This window comes from Leucopleurus acutus, assembly GCF_964270905.1.
Source record: "Leucopleurus acutus genome assembly, chromosome: 10".
Taxonomy (NCBI): domain Eukaryota; kingdom Metazoa; phylum Chordata; class Mammalia; order Artiodactyla; family Delphinidae; genus Leucopleurus; species Leucopleurus acutus.
Genome location: NC_139153.1, coordinates 49,360,672 through 49,381,095, shown reverse-complemented (window position 1 = coordinate 49,381,095; position 20,424 = coordinate 49,360,672). Strand labels below are relative to the sequence as shown.

At 46.1% G+C, this 20,424-nt stretch overlaps 1 protein-coding gene across 1 annotated transcript in view; it reads left to right on the top strand.

Annotated features, from left to right (window-relative positions):
* Window positions 1–18,826, top strand: part of DCLK3 (doublecortin like kinase 3) — a gene marked incomplete at both ends in the record, with an annotated part of 46,830 nt that extends 28,004 nt beyond the window's left edge. Inside the window, 4 exons of the mRNA XM_082848457.1 lie at window positions 2,557–4,385; window positions 14,438–14,570; window positions 15,830–15,997; window positions 18,633–18,826. Of these exons, the coding sequence (XP_082704583.1) occupies window positions 2,557–4,385; window positions 14,438–14,570; window positions 15,830–15,997; window positions 18,633–18,826 (2,324 nt within the window). The remainder of the gene's footprint in view (window positions 1–2,556; window positions 4,386–14,437; window positions 14,571–15,829; window positions 15,998–18,632) is intronic.
* Between the last annotated feature and the right edge of the window lie 1,598 nt (window positions 18,827–20,424).

Genomic DNA, 20,424 nt, shown 5'->3' with positions numbered 1-20,424 from the left:
TCATTTTCCTGTTTCCTTTCCTGACCTGGACAAGAAAAGGAGATTGAACAACTTTTGTCTCAAGCACAGTCACACCTTGGAGCTGTCGCGGGTTTGGTTCCTGAGCACTGCAATAAAGCGAATATCCCAATAAAGGAAGTTACACAATTTTTTGATTTTGCAGTGCATATTAAAGTTTTGTTTACACTCTACCATAGTCTATTAAGTGTGCAATCGCATTATGTCTTAATAAACAATGTACAGAAGGACCTAGAGAGTGTCGTACAGAGTTGAGTCAGAAAGAGAAAAACAAGTACCATATATTAACACATATATGTGGAATCTAGAAAAATGGTATAGATGATCTTATTTGCAAAGCAGAAATAGAGACACAGGCATAGAGAACAAATGTATGGATACCAAGGGGGAAAGGGGATGGGGTGGGAGGAATTGGGAGATTGGGATTGACACCTGTACACTATTGATACTATGTATAAAATAGGGAACTCTACTTAATGCACTGTGGTGACCTAAATGGGAAGGAAATCCAGAAAAGTGGGGATATATATATAAGTATAGCTGATTCATTTTGCTGTACAGTAGAAATTAACACAACTTTGTAAAGCAACTATACTCCAACAAAAATTAATTTAAAAAAAGAAAGTATAAATTGGGAAAAAAGACAATGTACATACATTAATATAAAAATACCTTGTTGGTAAAAAATGCTAACCATCATCTGAGCCTTCAGTGAGTCATAGGAGTAACATCTAAGATCCCTGATCACAGATCACCATCACAAATATAACAATAATGACCAAATTTGAAATACTGTGAGAGTTACCAAAATGTGACATAAAGACACGAAGGGAGCAAATGCTATTTGGAAAAATAGCCGATAGACTTGCTTGACCCAGGGTTGCCACAAACCTTCAGCTGATAAAAAATGCAATATCTTCAAAGCATAATAAAGTGAAACACAGTAAAATGAGGTAAGGCTGGGTACATTTGACCAGGAAATACAGAGTCTTGTTTTATTCATTTATTCAGTTTATCAGGAAACACCATGAGAATGAGCACATTCTCATCATTAATATAATATTAATATTAATATGACCTTGGTTTCTTTCTTTCCTTTTTTTAATACCAAAAGGAAAAACCATTTGGAGAAGACCACCTTGTCATGTTGGCCCATGAGTTCCTTTGCTACCAAAATGAAATGATCATACAAAAGAGATATTAAGATCATAAGGACAGGGGACTTCCCTGGTGGTCCAGTGGTTAAGACCCTGTGCTTCCAATGCAGGGGGCACGGGTTTGATCCCTGGTTGAGGAGCTAGGATCCGATATGCCGTGTGGCAAAAAATTTGACATAAAGTAATTGCAAAAAAAAAAAGGGAAATAAATTTGAACTGTAGGAATAAAATCTATATTTAAAAAAATCATAAGGACAATATTAATAACTGGCTATCACTGTGCCTTTTCTGTGTGTCAAGCACTCCTTCAAGTGAATCATAATCGTTTTCTCATTTACTCTTCACAAAAATCCTGGGAGGAAGGTGTTATCATTCTCACTTCATAGATGGAAAAAAAAAAAAAAAAACAGAACGTGGGTAATTTGTCCAAGTTCACACAAAGAATCAGTGGCCATGCCAGGATTCAAATCCATATCTGTCTCAAATTCTGTGATCATAACCTCTTCACAACTTGCCTCACCCTGAGTGGGTTGAAAGTCAAGCTGAGGAAACTGTTCTTGGCAAAGAAGTGGGTAAGATTTGGATTCTTTAGTGGTGAGGGAAAATCTGGAAGGCAATAGATACGTATATGTGTGTGTGCCTGGGTCACTTTACTGTGTACCTGAAACTAACACAATATTGTGGATTAACTATAGTTTAATTTTTTAAAAATGGAAAAGATGAAAATAAAGCCTTATTGACTTAGCAGGGAAAAAAAAAGATTTGGATTTTTTAAAGTTCCAGAAAGTTCTGACCTCTTGTTGGTATTTCCTGGGCAGCAAACGTTGGACCTTTTATCTCAGCTGTAGATTCTTGAAGCTCAGCTTACTTTAGGGTAGTGGGAGTTGCATCCAGGGTTAGGCCTTGCCTGGAAGGGGACCCCAAGGCGTGGTCCGCCCTGCTCCCCGTAAGGCCTGAGGAGGCACCTCAGGCCCAGTGCCAACTCCATTCTGCACTCCTGGTCTCTCTTGGCCTAACTGGTAAAGGCTCCACTGTTTCAAGCAGATCCTCAACGAGCACACTTCTAACTTGTAACAGCATCAGTCTTCTTTAGTAAAGGTTTGGTGAAGGTCAGAGGCTTTTTTTTTTTTTTGCGGTACGCGGGCCTCTCACTGCTGTGGCCTCTCCCATTGTGGAGCACAGGCTCCGGACGTGCAGGCTCAGTGGCCATGGCTCACGGGCCCAGCCACTCCGCGGCATGTGGGATCTTCCCGGACCGGGGCACGAACCCGTGTCCCCTGTATCGGCAGGCGGACTCTCAACCACTGTGCCACCAGGGAAGACCCCAGAAGGCTGTTTGAACCCCTTGGACTAATACTGTTTTGTCCTTTTTCCCCTGCAGGACATCGAGGTCTCTGTGAACATTCTCTAAAATGTTTAAGCTCGAAAATCACGGAGCGGAAGCTGCAGGGCACGTGGCTGCCTGCTGGCCCAGGGAGCCTGGAGAAACCATTCCTGGGGCCTCGAGGCTCCTTGGTGCCCATGTTCAGCCCCCAGGGTAGCCTTCACCCTGTCCACGCTGACAGCAGCCTGCTGAAGCCCAGGGTCGTGACCGTGGTCAAGCTGGGTGGGCAACCCCTCCGCAAGATCACGCTGCTCCTCAATAGACGGTCGGTGCAGACCTTCGAGCAGCTCTTGGCCGACGTCTCAGAGGCCCTGGGCTTTCCCAGATGGAAGAGTGACCGTGTGAGGAAGCTGTTCAACCTCAAGGGCAGGGAAATCAGGAGTGTGTCCGATTTCTTCAGGGAAGGGGATGCTTTCATAGCCGTGGGCAAAGAGCCACTGACGCTGAAGAACATCCAGGTGGCTATAGAGGAACTGTACCCCAGCAAAGCCCGGGCCCTGACCTTGACCCAGCACAGCCGGGTCCCCTCTCCAAGGCTGAGAAGCAGGCTTTATAGCAAGGCTCTGAAAGGGGGTCACCACTGTGGGGAGACCGAGACCACCAAGAGCTGCGGTGACGCTGCCAGGTCCCAGGCTGCCATCAGACATCAGGGGAGGACCCCCGTGGAGGACAGGGTGAGGGGGAAGTGGGAGCCTGAACCCAGCAGCAAGGTGCCCAGGGATGCCACCCCGGAGAGGCATGCTAGCGGAGAGAAGCACCTGGGGGTGGAGATTGAAAAGACGTCGGGGGAAATAATCAGGTGTGAGAAGTGTAAGCGGGAAAGAGAGCTCCAGCAGAGCCTGCAGAGGGAGCGGCTCTCTCTGGGCACCAGCGAGCTGGACCTGGGCAGGTGCCCCAGCTATGACGTAGAGAGGCTGGTGAGGGCCAGGAGCTGCAGGAGGTCCCCTGAGGAGAAGCCCCAGGGTGGGGAGGAAGGTTGGAAGGAGGGCACCCGGAGCAGTTCCGGGCACCCGCCTCAGGAGCCGAGGAGACCCAGCAAAAGCACTGACAAGAAAGAGGACCAAGACCCAGGAGGCCAGGAAGGTCATGGCCCAGCAGCAGCCAAGGCCAAGAGGGACGTTGTCGGGGAAGCCCAGCCCATAAGAGAGGAGAAAGACAGCAGGACCGTAGGCAGGAGCAAGCAGGGAGGCTGGCTCCGGAGGGAGCATCCTGCCGACCTCGACACAGAGAAGCTCCCCAGGACCAGAGGGGATGCGCAGGAGGCGGAAAAGGAGAAAAAGCCGGGTGCGTCTGGAGGGAGGAGGATGGTTTCCCGAGATAAGCCGCCGGCCAGGGTAGAAAAGGAGCCCAAGACGAGGCCGGAGGAAAGCAAGGCGGAGCGGCCGGGCGGCAGGAGGCGGCGGCCCGCGGGCATCCTGGCAACCGATGTGCGCAAGCAGTACGAGCCGGGCCGCGTGATCGGGGACGGGAACTTCGCGGTGGTGAAGGAGTGCAGGCACCGCGGCACCCAGCAGGCCTACGCCATGAAGATCATAGACAAGTCCAAGCTCAAGGGGAAGGAGGATATGGTCGACAGCGAGATCCTGATCATCCAGAGCCTCTCTCACCCCAACATCGTGAAACTGCATCAAGTGTATGAAACGGACGCGGAGATCTACCTGATCATGGAGTACGTGCAGGGAGGGGACCTTTTCGATGCCATTATAGAAAGTGTGAAGTTCCCGGAGCGCGACGCTGCCCTCATGCTCATGGACTTGTGCAAGGCGCTCGTGCACATGCACGACAAGAGCATCGTCCACCGGGACCTCAAGCCGGAAAACCTGCTGGTAAGCCCCGCCCTAGCTGCGGTGGAAGAGGGAGGTTATAAAACGTGGGATACCGTAAGTCCGAATGGGCTCCTGCTCTGGTACCCTTGTGCGTTAGAGCATTTACCTTTATGGTCTTTTTTTTTTTTTTTAACATACTCGTTTCAGTATTTAAAACTTTGATTGTAGTTCATAAATTGCAGAGATAAATGGGTTTTGATTAAATTATTGAGGAAGAAGCCTTCCAATTTAAACAAAATGGAAACTGTTTCCTCGTGCCTGGGAGAAAAATATTTTCACCTTGACAGTGATCAGGTGGACTTCATTTCTTGGGCATTTGCACATCCTCTGGCCTAGGTGCTAGGGGTGTCTGCTGGTAGCAGCTCCCCCTGCAGGCTTTGAGCCCACCCTCCCACCAAAAGTCCCCCTGGCCCTTTTGCAGAAGAGGTCTTGCCGCAGGAATTCAAAAGGCTCAGTACTGGGAATTCCCAGTCGGTCCAGTGGTTAGGACTGCAAGCTTCCACTGCAGGGGGCCTGGGTTCAATCCCTGGCCGGGGAACTAAGATCCCGAAAGCCTCTAGCATCAGTCCTTTCATCTCTCTGGGCCTTTGTTTCCTCACTTATAAAAGAGAAATAGTAATAGTACCTGTCTTAGAAGGTTGAGGGAGGATTGAGCACAGGAGCTGGCCTGGCACACACAGCTCAGCTGTTCTGTTTCTGGATGTAAACAATCTCCCAAAGCACCAACATCAAATAAGGACACTCTAGGACCATGATGGATCCAGACAAAAGCAAGACCTCTTCATCATCATGTCCAAATCCAGATAAGAACAAGATTGTCCAGACCACAAGTGGGGCTACATTTTCCCTTTTGGGTGACTATGATTCACTGCCCCACCTTCCTCCCACCTTCTAGATAAGAATTACCAAGATGCCCAGTCATATAATTACCCTCACTTCCTGACAGTATCCAGTTCAGAGCAAAATCCTGCTTTCATGAACCCTCTCCCAAGTCACCTAACACGATCCACCTCTTACAAGTTCATTGAACACCCTCTCACTTAGATGCCTGGATCCCCAAGGTGTTGGGGATCTCCCTTGTTGCAATGAGTCAGTCAACCCAGTGTGTTCCTGAATTTCAAGTGTGTTCCTGGTGGGCTTCGTTAGGACAGTGCACTTCACGTGTTCCCTCTCTGGCCCCTTTGTCCCACTTTCTTCTTTGTAGCCCCAGTCACCACCTGATATGTTCCATATTTATTCTTCTATTTTCTTCTTCCTCCTCCTGGAAAGTTCTGTGACCCCAGGAACATTGTTTTATTCAGACTGTACCTTGAAAACGACATCAGTTCTGTCACATAGTGGAGATTCAGTAAATATCAGTTGGATGAAAGAGTGAATACAGACCCCAGCATGCTCCCTGGCAAATGGCAAGCATTCCATCAGTGGCAGCTACTCTCATTATTACTATGTTGGGAATGAGTCTGATATTAAGGTGGACATCATGAGGAAGAATCCAAAGCCAGATTGCTGCACATGAAGCCGTAGTAAATGGAGACAGTGATCTTCGTGAGCCAGTTTTTTTTTTTTTTTTTTTTTGAGCGGGGGGGTGCGGTGGAGGGGAAAGGAGTTAGCCTGTTTCCTTTAATTTCATGGCTGTAGAGCCAGCCTGGAAACATCATCCCAGTACATTCATCTGCCTGTAAGCTGCTCCCACAAGCAGAATGATTTCTGAGTGAGTCGAGCTAATTATCTGGTGAAGTGAGGTCTACATTGACCCCTAAATCAAGCAGCCTTGTTTTGGTCCAGATTCATAGAACTGCAGATCATTGACTGGTTGCCTGAATGGTCTGAATTACCAGGGAATAAATCTCCCTTTGAAGAATTTCATTTTTGTTTTTTGGGGTTTTTGGCCGCACTGCACAGCTTGCAGTATCTCAGTTCCCCGACCAGGGATTGAACCCAGGCCCACGGCCGTGAAAGTGCCGAGTCCTAAGCACTGGACCACCAGGGAATTCCCTAAGAATTCCATTTTTAAATCATATTTTAAAACAATTTTTTTTAATTTATTTATTTTATTTTTGGCTGTGTTGGGTCTTTGTTGCTGCACGTAGGCTTTTCTCTAGTTGTGGCAAGTGGGGGCTACTCTTCACTGCGGTGCACAGGCTTCTCGTTGTGGTGGCTTCTCTTGCTGTGGAGCACGAGCTCTAGGCGCTCAGGCTTCAGTAGTTGTGGCACTCGGGCCCAGTGGTTGTAGCTCACAGGCTCTAGAGTGCAGGCTTGGTAGTTGTGGAGCACGGGCTTAGTTGCTCCACGGCATGTGGGATCTTCTCGGACCAGGGCTCGAACCCTTATTCCCTGCGTTGGCAGGCAGATTCTTAGCCACTGTGCCACCAGGGAAGCCCAAGAATTCCATTTTTGCATGAGCTAAGTGTCCTCATCCTTTTTTCACTTGCTTTTTGTTTCTGTCTTTTGGGTCTGAGCCCAAGTTTTCCCCATGTGTGATGTGCCGGACCCTGTTTACAATGGCACTTTGGAATCATGACAGAGCAGTGTTCTTTACAGATCCTCTGATGTTTTCACCAAATTGTGTAAGCAGGAGGAATTCTGACTAGAGGCCTGGGTGGGTCCCATGAACAGAACATTTTGGGCCTGTGCTTAATAAAGCATCAGAACAGTGATACATGTTCTCGAGGATGTGGAGTGAGATCCTTTACCCTATAGGATCGTTTTCTTTTGGGGACAGTCATCTGAGCTTGCATTTTCTCCACAAGGTCCTGGAACCAATATGTCGAGCTGGCCCATCTCTTGGGCAATAGAGACTCTCACTTGTGTTAAGGGATTGACTTGTCAGCAGTTTTTAAAATGGAGAAAGTCAGCACTTGCAGGTGGCATGTAGAGATTTGCTTCAGGAAATAAAAAACTGCAAGGAATACATTTAGTGTGGACAAGCTAGCTGCCTCTGAGAAGTCATTTGGCAACACCTTCATGGATTTAAATGTCAGTTCATATGTGTTTTAGTGCCCTTAAAGGCAGTGAAGTGTGTGTGTGTGTGTGTTTGTGTCCTGAGAGAGAGCAAAAACTGCAGCGGAGCTATAATTTTTCAGTCTAATACATGAGTTGTTTATTGGTGTTAATTGTAATTGATATTTCGACCCTTTTTTCTGATTTTAAAGAAATCACTTTTTTATTGTATCATTTATTTTACTTTTTTTTACATCATTTTTACTTTTTTTTACTTTTTTTTTACATTTTTTTCCACTTTTTTATTGTATCATTTTTTTTACATCTTTATTGGAGTTTAATTGCTTTACAATGTTGTGTTAGTTTCTGCTTTATAACAAAGTGAATCAGCTATATGTATACATATATCCCCCTATCCCCTCCCTCTTGCGTCTCCCTCCCACCCTCCCTATCCCACCCCTCTAGGTGGTCACAAAGCACCAAGCAAGAAAGCCTACTTTTCGTTTTTTTAAATAAAAACTTTCTTTCGTGGTGGCAAGTCTCCTTCAGAAGCTGCAAAAAGCTGCAGATCTGAGCCATCTTTGGTGGCTTAGGGTAACATCTTTTCTGTCTTGTGGATAATCTGTCAGCTGGTGTTTTTCAGAATGAGTGCGCCTGTCACATTTCTAAATCGTGTCTGTCCTTTTTCCAGATGAGTAAAGTTGAATATATTGTTATGTCAGACTTTAAATGCTACCCAACATAAGTTCTTTGTGGTTTTTCAGACAAAGATCTGGGGAGTGTTGGATTTGACAATAGACTCATTGTCTGAGTTTAGAAAGGTGTCATCTCTAAACCTGTTGTTAGGATAATTACCTTGCAAACTTGGCTGGTCTTCTGAGAGTTAATATTAGTAAATATCACCATGGTGACTACTGTCCATCAATTAATGTTCTTTAGTTGACTTTAATTTAGTGTTCCGCTCTTGTGCTGACTTCTGTATTATCAAGATAATTGTTTCTTCCTTTAATGGATGGCTACTGTCTGTATCAATACTTTGCTAAACTTAGGAGACTGATGATGTTAGAACTAACTTTTGATTACATGGCTGAGTGTGGCTGCTTTTAGAGACTTCCAGAATGTGCTAGGAGCTCTTAATGGATCTAGCAAGCTTACCATGTCGTTTTCACCAGCAGAAATATTTATATCTGATGATTGGGCCCTAGATTAAAATTTTAGGCCTGTATTACTGAGCTTATCTATTTCTAGTGATCACATTTCCTGATAAGATGCTAGTGCTCCTCTTCCCTTAGGGCTATTTAGACTCCTGAAACCTTACAAAGAAAATTTTCATTATGAGAATTTCCAGCTTGAAGAAATATCAGTGTTAATTGCTTCTTCTGCCAGCATGTGCTCCCTTGGAGAGGTTGGAATGTGCTGTGTGGTGTTGACTGGGCCCCAAGCAAACAGGAGCCAGAGAGGTGCTGATGTGTAGACACCAAAGGCATGTCACAGGCCAGTAATGTGACAGGTCCTGGGAAAACTTTGTCCCCACTGATTTTTTCAGTCATTCTTTGTATTACGCTATCTTTTGCTGTTGAAATGTGAATTGAATTTAGGCATTGGCATTTCCATGTGAATTGGTTTCTAAGATCATTTCCGTCCTCATGGCCAGTTGGAAATGGAAACTTGGAGGGAGAAGGCCAGAGGAGGTATGAAGGATCAAGTAAGAAGATGACAAAGATAAATACGCTCTACCCCTTTTCTTAGGGGGAGCCAGCCGCTTGCTGTTTGGTCTGTACTCTGCTTCCATCTGCTGTTCAGAGATGATCATTGAAAGATCACATTTAAATTGATGTGCCCTTGAAGGAGAGGAGGCTGTTAATGGCTCAGAAAAGGAAAGATTCCTTTTGAAGCTTTGAGACTGTCCAGATGTGATCTGGCTGCTTATGTAAATGTAGATTGTCTGGATTCAAAGCAGGGTACTTTGGTGTGGCTAGAAAAAAGGATGATGGATGCAGATGGACCAAGAGTCATTAAAGTACCATGTAAATTGATCTCTAACACCCTTTCAGTTAGAGGGCAATTGAAAACGAGCCCCAGAAGGAATGTGACCCAGAGCAGTGAATTTAGATAAACCTGTAGCTAGAGAAACGGAGATGTGGGGTGAGGACAAGGTCAGATGTGTGCACTGGGGCTGTGGCGTCGAAGTGGGTCATTTAGTGGGGTCTTTGCCTTGATGGCCACCCAGTGCCTAGTCAGCTGAGGGTACCGAGGCTCACTGATTTGTTCAAATCATACGTGGTATATGGTGTTCATTTCTGGGCATTCTTTGTTAAAAGAGGCGTCAATTAAATAGGGATTATCTAGAACTTAACAGTGCACAAGAATCGCCCTGGGGTCTCATAGAGATGCAGTTCTGTTCAGTGGATCCTGGGTAGCCTGAGGTCTCCATCAAGCTCACAAGTGATGCTTGTGCTGCTGGTTCAAGAGCTGTACTTAGCCTAGGGAGGAGCGAGAAGGGGATGATGGGTCAGGAGACCTGATCCTATAAGGATAAGCTTGAGGATTCTCGGATGTGAACTTAGAGCAGCATTGGTACCACCTGGGAGCCTGTTAGAGAAACCAGAAGCACCCTGGGGGGAATCCTGGTACTTGTTGCCCATCTTTGGAAGTGGTGTGTCCTTCCCAGAGGGCAGATTTAGAAAAAAGGGGTGGAGGTGGAATTCTGGATCAACGTGGGCTGAACCTCCTCACAAGTTAATCTGACTATGATCTGGATGGTCTGCCATGTGAAGCTATGGGATCTTTTCCATCTTGAGATTTCAACCAGAGGTGAATGATAGTCTGGTGGGAAGATGTTGTAGACAAGTTTCCTGTTTGGGTGGAGACTTTGATGGTTTCACAAGTTCCACACAATGTAAATTGGTGCAGCCACTATGGAGAACCGTATGGAGGTTCCTTAAAAAACTAAAAATAGAACTACCATATGATCCAGCAATCCCACTCCTGGGTGTAGATCCAGAAAAGATGAATTCTCTAATTTGAAAAGATACGTGCACCCCAAAGTTCATAGCAGCACTATTTACAGTAGCCAAGAAGCAACCCAAATGTCCATTGACAGATGAATGGATAAAGATGATGTGGTACATATATAAAATGGAATATTACTCAGCCATAAAAAAGGCTGAAATAATGCCGTTTGCAGCAACATGGACGGACCTAGAGATGATCATGCTAAGTGAAGAAATTCAGACAGAGAAAGACAAATATCATATGATATCACTTACATGCAGAATCGAAAATATGATACAAATGGACTTATTTATAAAACAGAAACAGACTCACAGACTTAGAAAACAAACTTATGGTTACCAAAGGGGAAAGGGTTGGGGGAGGGATAAATTAGGAGTTTGGGATTAACAGATACACACTACTATGTATAAAATAGACAACCAACAAGGTCCTACACAGGGAACTATATGCAATATCTTGCAATGAACTATAATGGAAAAGAATATGAAAAAGAATATATATACATATATATATATATATATATATATATATACAACTGAATCACTTTGCTGTACACCAGAATCTAACACAACATTGTCCATCAACTATACTTAAATTTAAAAAAACAAAGTTGCACAAATACCAGAAGGAAGAGTTATTCCAGGAGGATGTCAGTCATTTGAATTCAAGGATTAAGATAAGAACTGTTTCGAAGCCAAGAATGTGAGGTGCCTGTTGGAAAACAAAAAACCAAAAAAAACAAAAAGAAAATTCACACTGTCAGTGTGTGACCCTAAATGTAGTTAAGCTGCTCAGGTAGGCGAAGTAAATAAGTCTCAAGTCACACTGACAGCTCTGAAAAATGTTACATAAAACCCGGGACTTCCCTGGTGGTGCAGTGGTTAGGACTCCACACTCCCAATGCAGGGGGCCCGGGTTCGATCCCTGCTTGGGGAGCTCGATCCCACATGCAGGCCGCAACTAAGAGTTCACATGCCACAACTAAGGAGCCCACCTGCTGCAACTATGGAGCACACATGATGCAACTAAGGAGCCCGCCTGTTGCAACTAAGATCTGGCACAACCAAATACATAAAATAAATTAAAAGATAAAATAAATTTTTAAAAATGTTACATAACTCCTGACAGCAGAGGCTGGAGACAGAAGAATTAAAAACACAGAACATTCTCACTTTCTGGAAGGAACAAATGACTCTGTGGATCCTAACCACCCTCAGGTTCTGCTATGGGTCTCATCATCCTGAGACTCAAAGAGAAAAGCTATGGAGACAAGAAGCAGTGTAATATTATTTTAGGAAGGCCATAAAATAATTTTTAAAAACAGATTTGGTATTTGAAAATGTATCCTGGGCTTTCCTGGTGGCGCAGTGGTTGAGAGTCCGCCTGCCGATGCAGGGGACATGGGTTCGTGCCCCGGTCTGGGAAGATCTCACATGCCGCGGAGCGGCTGGGCCTGTGAGCCATGGCCGCTGAGCCTGCGCGTCCGGAGCCTGTGCTCCGCAACGGGAGAGGCCACAACAGTGAGAGGCCCGCGTACCGCAAAAAAAAAAAAAAAAGAAAAAAGAAAATGTATCCATCAGCATCTGGACATTTAACATAATACATTTTCAAAATAAATATCATGAAAAACTTCAAAATAGCTAAAAGGCCAAGTCTCCATCATGTTTCATCTGCTCCTGACTCAGTGGACTCGGGTTTTGGAATCTGGGGTTGGGGGGATGGGGGGTTTGAGGAAGGAAATGCTCCTCATTTTGCATAGGGATTCATAGTTTATTTTGGTGTATTCAATCAGCCAAATGCTTTTAATGCTGATCATTTGGTTGGGAATATTTACAAATATTTGTGAGGGACAGATTTTTTCAGCAGTCACCCAGCAAATGGGACTCATGGAGATGGTCCATCTGGAAACTTAAGGCAGCACACGTTTTTTTTTGTCCTTGCCTTCCAAAGTAGATTTTCTAGTGTAAATTATTCTAATAATTACCTCTCCAGTCTCCTTTAGGGCTCTGTCTGTCTCGATACACAGACCAAAGCAGAAGTGTGTTTTAGTTTTACATCTATGATTTCCATTAGGTTAGGTTAATTATGAAGATACTGATTAGATTGCCCAGCAGTGACTTGGGCTCAGTAGTTAAGACACATTCTGCTTACAGAGATGTAAACTCTCTGGCAGGAACCAAAGCAGGTTTGGAGCACTTACCCTTGGCTGAGGAGATCGGGGAGTGGCTACCCACCCTGCATTTTCGGGTGTGGGTCTGATGCAGCACAGGGAGAACCGGAGCCCTGCCTAATGCCCTCCAGCCCCCCAAGTGCTGGTCGGTGCATTGGGAACCTTGGCCCCCGTTCCAGTGAGGATGCAAGGGCGTGCACCTGCAGACAGGTTGATAATTTCTCCTGTAGCCCTGGTGGCTCCACTGAGTCACACTTGGATGAGATCACCCAGGCTAATCCCAGTGAGTTTCCCATAGCGCTGAAATTAGCCACTCAGCTCACTTTGGCCTGAGCCATCAGCTTCTACCATGAGATGCGGGCCCGGTAAAGCAGGGGAGGAGGATGGAGCCTTGACAGCAGAGGATGGACCAGGGCCATGCCTGGGAAGGAGGCCCTCGGTTTGGATGAGGAGATCCTGAAAGGGGAGGAGGAAGATAGCAAAGCTGACTTTCTGTATCAATACTTCCTATTTTGCGTGAAGTCAGTCCTGCTCTGTAGAGGTGAACTATTGTGGAGGGTAAAATTATGATATTAATTCATTTAATCTTGAAACCCAGACAGCCCAGCAGATGCTCTGGAGGTCTTGGCCACACAGCAGAAATGCTCCCAGGAACACGGCCATCTCTCTCCCAAGAGGGATCACTCCTGGGCCCAGCACAGCCTGAGGGATTTACTGCAAAAGCCCTTTTTGTAACAACATGGTAAAACTCAGGGTCGAGAATGGCTGGCTGTGCCCCCTGATGGTGGAGGTTTGCCTCTGGTCCACCTGCCTCCAATTCTTTGGGGGCCTTTGGATGAGACCTCCTCAGCCTCCTAAAACAGAAATAACCCTTTGCTGGAAGATTCGGCATCATACCCCAGTTACAAGCACAGACTCTAAAGCCCAAGTGTCAGGGTTCAAACTCCAGGTCACCATTTACTATGTAACTGTGCCTCCATTTCCTTATCTGTAAAATGGGAATGTGCATGGCCTTACAGGACTGCAATGACGATTAAATGCATTAATATTTTGTAAGATGTTATAAACAGCGCCTGGCATCAAAGAAGCACGACAGGGCTTCCCTGGTGGCGCAGTGGTTGAGAGTCCACCTGCCGATGCAGGGGACACGAGTTCGTGCCCCGGTCCGGGAAGATCCCACATGCCGCGGAGCGGCTAGGACCGTGAGCCATGGCCGCTGAGCCTGCGCGTCCGGAGCCTGTGCTCCGCAATGGGAAAGGCCACAACAGTGAAAGGCCCGCGTACCACAAAAAAAAAAAAAAAAAAAAAAAAGATGAAGAAGCACGACAGAAGTGTTTGCTAGGTAAACCATATAATTTTAGCCTCCACTGCTTATTTGTCTACTTTTTCATTACAATTCCCACTTCTTTTTCCTTTCTTTTTTTCCTCTGCTCCGACTTTACATTATCCACAGGCATTTTCTAATTCTCATTAAAGCTAGTCTGTGCTCAAAAATATCATTGATCCTTGTTCTAACTCAGTGCTGCCCAGTGGATTCTTCTCTACTGATGGAAATGTTGTAGATTTGCACGATCCAATATAATAGCCCTTAGCCATGGATGGTTATTGAACTCTTGAAATGTGGCTAGTGGATCTGAGAAACTGAATTTCTAATTTTAGTAGATTTTAATTTAATTAATTTAAAATAAATAGCCATCTGTGGCAATATGGTGCTACCATATTGGACAGCAGAGAAAATCTAACTCATTGGTTCTTTAGTGAGCACGTGTCACTGAGATCAAGTTGGATTTGTCAGTGTTGGGTCAATCTATAAGCTCCTGTGTTTTATTGTTTGCTTATCCTGAACTTGCATGGTTGTTGTCCTGTTAGTTTTCCTTCTTTGTTCTCATCACAATTTTGGTGGTTTGGGGATTTTGATTTCTTACAGGTTCAGCGAAATGAGGACAAATCTACCACCTTGAAACTGGCTGATTTTGGTCTTGCAAAGCACGTGGTGAGACCTATATTTACTGTGTGTGGGACTCCGACTTATGTAGCTCCTGAAATTCTTTCTGAGAAAGGTAAGGGTTACACATTGCTCTGGGGGACTCCAGCTCACTTACTAACCAAGGTTTAACTTTTAATATTTAAATTTTACATTTTTTCAACATGGAGCAGTGGAAAGTCTCAGACAGTTGGCAGTAAGCTTGTACTTGGATGTTAATGGAAATATTTGAAATAGGTCTTCTTGACCAAAGCATGAGCACTTTTTCCTCACCAGGGCTGCCCTTATTACAGAGAAGGGATTGTGGTATATGTGTGTGTGTGTGTGTGTGTGTATGTGCGCGCGCACATGCACACGCACGCATGCACGTGTGTTGGCAGGACGGTGAGATGGAAGATGGTGGAGAACTGGGTGGGGAACGCAAGCAAGCAAGGTCATTTGGCCACTCACCCAAGGTTACCTCTAATGGAGACAATTGGAAAGGTTCTTATGGTAATTGGCTTAAAAATTCCTTTACCAACCTTGCATTTAAAGGAAAAGGAGGTCCCATTTCAAACCCAATGAATAACATTTATTACAGGCTTGTATATTGTATGAGGGTCCAGTGGGCTATTTTAGTGACACACTCTGTAAAGGATATACAAGGAAATCATTATTATTATTATTATATGGCTCCAAGTATGTGAATGCCTATTTAGCCATCCTGGCACTCCAGGAGAAATCAGTTTAGCCACCCTATGATGGCTAAAGATGGGAAGGCTCTGGATGGGTTGTGGGTCTGGGGGTAGGGAGGAGGGAGAGATTTTGTCCCAGCAGCAGAAGCATCAGGGAAGCCAACATGCAGAGACTAGACTATGCATGGAGGTTGGGTGGTAGAGACATTGAGAAGACCAGCCTCAGTGGAGCAGAGGGAATTGCAGTTGGATGGGTAGGTTGAGTCTGGATTCCCCACAAGTGAGTTTGGACTCGGTGTGGCCAGCATAGTAGCTGTGGTAACACGGTGACAGTGGGACAAGAGAGTACTGAGCGACCATAGACATTTTAATGGAGGCATTACTGAGCTGGATAAGAGAGGAATGAAAGCAAATAGTCTACGTGAACTCTGGGAAGTCAGGATGGTAGGGCTCGCACCAACTAACACAGGGTGTCGGAAAGGTAAGCTCTTCTGGGAGATGGGGATGGGGTGAGTTAGACTTTGAACACACTGACTCTGTAGAGATATTTAGGTGGATACACAGAGTTGTCTGGTTGGCTGAACGTGTGCTTTTGAGACCCCTCGATACAGAGATGGCAGCCAAAGTGGTGAGATAATGTGTCTCTGCCTGTACTGCACAGGTTATGGGCTGGAGGTGGACATGTGGGCCGCAGGCGTTATCCTCTACATCCTCCTGTGCGGCTTCCCCCCATTCCGTAGCCCAGAGAGGGACCAGGATGAGCTCTTTAACATCATCCAGCTGGGCCACTTCGAGTTCCTGGCTCCTTACTGGGACAACATCTCTGACGGTGAGACCTGGGGCTTCCCGGGCAGGAGGGAAGGGGATGGAGAGATGGAGCCCCTCCGGGGATCAGGTCAGATGTGTAAAACGCCACCCAGAGAACCCACTACGGTACCTGGGCTGTCAGCATCTTGTGCTTCATCCTTTATTTCCTGCTAGATTGGTGTAGATTTCCATGGCATTCCGAACACGACTTGCTTTGAGATATAACGAAAGATTCTCACCACCAGTTGTAGTCACCAAATACTTTTCCTGAAGCCAATTAAAGAACCTCGGAACTGAAAAATAAACTGAAAAATATCAGAAATGTGTAATCCTCATTTGGAAAGATCAAAGCCATCTCATAGGGAATTCCCTGGCAGTCCAGTGGTTAGGACTCGGTGCTGTCTCTGCCGAGGGCCCAGGTTCAATCCCCGGTTGGGGAACCAAGATCCCACAAGCGTGCAGTGCAGCCAAAAAAAAAAAAAAAAAAAGCCATCTGCCATCTCATATACAGAAGTATTTGGGAATTGGACAGACTGGAGATGCGTATTTTACCTGTGAATAATCAGGGTCCTATGGGGGCATACTTGGGGCACAGGGGCTCTGGAAGGTCGAGGGAGAAGGTCTCAGGTACTTTTTAGTGGAGCAGAAGCATGTGTGGTCCTCCTCCTTTTTGGCCCTTTCAAGTGGAATTTTCCCCCTTGTTTCTACTGATTTGTATGTACTACCCACTGCCCTTGTAAAATTGAGAACTAGATCACTGGGCGTTTTGAGTCTTTAGCTGAAAAAGTAGAATAGGAGTGATAACTTTTCCCCAATTTCCCCTAAACACATCATCTAAGATAAGTTATTCATCTGCCCTTGTCCTCAGCTCTGCCTCCTCATCTGGGGCTCGGGCTTGTGGGAAGGGAAGAGCTTCATTTTTTTCCACTTAACTAAGGTGGGCAGAGGGTAGCTTGCTGCCTGTAGGGTAAGGGTCTTGAGCTGATCAAGGCAGTGGCAATTTAGGAATTGAAGGACTAAAAATCATTTTAGAAAGTTCTATGCAACACTGTTCTTAGATTTGGTTATGGTGGCCCCTGCCCTGAGTCCCATGCCTTAGAGGGCCTGCTCTGGTTACATGTCTCCCCAGAAGTGAGGAGACTCTGGGGACAAGAGGCTGTGCCCCCTGCCAGAGCCCAGGCTCCCCCTTCTAGACCACTTAACCGGGACCCCAGAATTTCCTGCACAAATGGCCCAAGCCCACTTCCAAGGCTTGTGAGACCTCTTTTCCCAGCCCCTCCCCACAGTGCCCTAGGCTGCCAAGGAGCAGCTGTTTGGGGGGCGTAGGGGGAGCACAGACATATTGGTGGGGTGTCCAACTGTCCACACATAGGCATGTGAGACTGAGAATTCCGTTTAAACCTGGGCTTCTACCCCCTGAGTCCTCCGAGGACCTTGAAGGAGTGATGCTGGGTTGAATGGGGAAGGGGTACATTGTGGGCGGAATCTGCCCAGTTTGAACGGGGTGGGGTAGGAGAAATCCTGTGGTCTCCGTGCTCAAGAGGTGGCTGGACAGTGGCCATAGAAGCGGGGCAATTGGTGGGTGAACAGCTGACCTTGAACAAGAGGCATCCCCCAATAAAGGTAAATAAACATGGGTATCTTTTTCCCCATGCATTCTTTTTTTAAAACTATATATATACATTCATGCCTTTATTACATCAGGTATTTTTTTTTTTTTTTGGCCGTGTTGCACAGCTTGCAGGGACCTTGGTTCCCCAACCAGGAATTGAACCTGTGCCCCGCTGCAGTGGAAACACGGAGTCCTAACCACTGGGCCGCCAGGGAATTCCCTCCCGTGTATTCTTGAGTAATTGGTTAAGAGGCTCAGGGAGCCGGCCTGGGAGAGCCAGCGAGCCAGGGAGAAATCTCTTCTCCTTCCCGTCTGCCACCTGACCCACCCGCTGTCACCACATCTCTCTAGAATCAGTCATGGTCTTGAGCAAAAAATGAAATTCATTTTGAATTTGCATTATTTACTACTTAGATCTCTTTGCCCATGTTTTTCAGTTTTGTCAATCTGGAGGTATATTTATCAATTTAGGAAGGAAGATTGGACATATTTAACAACTTGATAGTTTGATTTACAAATTTTAAAATATGTACACGTATACTATGTGGCCTCATGTGTCCTCTTGGGCTGGGCGGCGCCATGGGTGTTAGTTGCAGGCCTGACCTCATGACTCTATGTCTAACATGGTAGCCCTTAGCTGCATGTGGCTATTTGAATGTAACTGTAAATTAATTAAAAGGAAATGCAATAAGAATTCAGTTCAGGGAATTCCCTGGTGGTCCAGTGGATAGGACTCTGTGCTCTCACTTCCCAGGGCCCGAGGTTCAATCCGTGGTCAGGGGGCTAAGATCCCGCAGGACGCTCGGTGCGGCCAAAAAAAAAAAAAAAAAAAGTTCAGTTCATCAGTCGCACCAGCCATATTTCAAATGCTCAGTAGTCCCAAGAGGGTAGCGCAGATATGGAAAGTTTCCACCGTGGCAGAAAGTTCTCTGATCCAGCCATGGTGCTAACAGGAAAGTTTGTGTCCTTATTTCCTGTATGGGGAAGGGAAACTTCAAACCACCTGCATGCATCTCATTTTTCCGTCTTTCTGTCATTCCAACAGCTGCCAAAGATCTGGTGAGCCGGTTGCTGGTGGTAGACCCCAAAAAGCGCTACACGGCCCACCAGGTCCTTCAGCATCCCTGGATTGAAACTGCTGGAAAGACCAGAAGGGCAAAGCTACAAAAGGAGGGGCCCCCCAGCAGCGAGAACCACTTCCGGAGCCAGCACTCGAGGGCTGCAGAGCAGGCGTCATAGTCACGGCCTCAGCATTCGCTCAGCCCTCGGTTCTGCTCGGGGACAGAGAAAAGGATAGATGTCAAGGAGAAAAACAGTGAATAAGCCTTCCTCCCATAATTGGAGAATCAGGGGAAGGAGAGAAGACAGCATATTTTAAAGCTTATTTAACAAAATAAACTTGAGTCAATGTTAAATGTTGTAACATATTTTTAGATTTGAAGCCTTTAATACATTTTTTGGGGGGTGAGGGGGAGACTTGTTCTCAGTGAAGAATTTTTGGTAATAATGATGTGTTTTGCTTCCTCCTCGTAATCAAGTTCATAGTATACTACATGAGTGGTGCTTACCAGGGTCTAAACTCCCCCTGTGAGATTAATAAGCTGAATCGTGGTCTGTGTTAATAAAATGTGCTCTGGATGACTGAAGTAACTGTATTCTGATTACTTCTTAATGCTGGTGATGAGAACCAGGGAGTTATAGTTCAGACATGCCTCCCGAAACCACTGTGACTGCGTATAAATGTGCTGATGGACCCTTGATGAACTGGCCAGGTCTGTTTAGGATGTGCTGGTCTTGGTCTCTAGCATTTTAGCCTTACTGAAAATCAGATTTAGTGCAGCCTGAAATGGAAAGAAGAAATCATTGGGAATTCCCTGGTGGTCCAGTGGTTAAGATGCCGTGCTTCCACTGCTGGGGGCACGGGTTCGCCTTCTGGTCGGGGAACTAGTATCCTGCATGCTGCGCAGCATGGCCAAAGAAAAAGAAATCATTGATTTATTCCCACCCCTTCAGGACCCATTTAGACTGCGTTTCAGCCGATGATCCCTGAGTCTGAGTCCCGTCTACGTGAAGTTAGGCACTCAGGTGTGACTGTGTTAACATTTTCAGATCACGAGGGAGCCATCTAGTGCATTACTATGTCAGAAACGCAGTCGATATGTTACACCTAGGCTGGAAGGAGCTCAGAATGTTCAGGCATGTTCCTATCTGCAGGGCAGACTGTGGAGGGCATAGGACATGTTGGTTATTTCACTCCGGACTTCGGTACCAACAGATGACCCTGGGAGTATGTATGAGCTGATAGCAAAACATCATCCTGATATTTCCCAGCTTGACTTTTCTAGGTTATATGTAACCTGGTCAATAGGACACAGAATCAGCCCCAAAGTGCAGGTTTCTCACCACCCCCATCCCTTCCCTCACAGTGTAGGTGTCATCTCAGTGGAGGAAGTGCACCCGACAGGAAACAGGAACAGCGAGAGTTTAGTATAAGGAATTGCTGGAACAGGTGTTGGAAAATGCAGAAAGCACACAGGAAGTAATTCAGAGATGGTGACTCCTAGATGAGGAGCCAAGGGAAGAGACTAGGGCGATTCGAATGTAGAAGCTTGGAGGAGAAACCCTTACAGCACATTCTGACTGTGCCACCCAGATGCCCCCTCAAGGCTGAAGGGAATGAGCTGCAGGGTGATGCTGGCTGATAGCCCTCAGCAATCACCAGGGACAGGAACTGCCCTTAGCTGGCAGGAGTCACCTCACCCAGGATCACATGCCCCTCCTGGGAAGTGACTGCATCCAATGATGGGTCTATACAGGGCTCGGCCAGACAACACTGA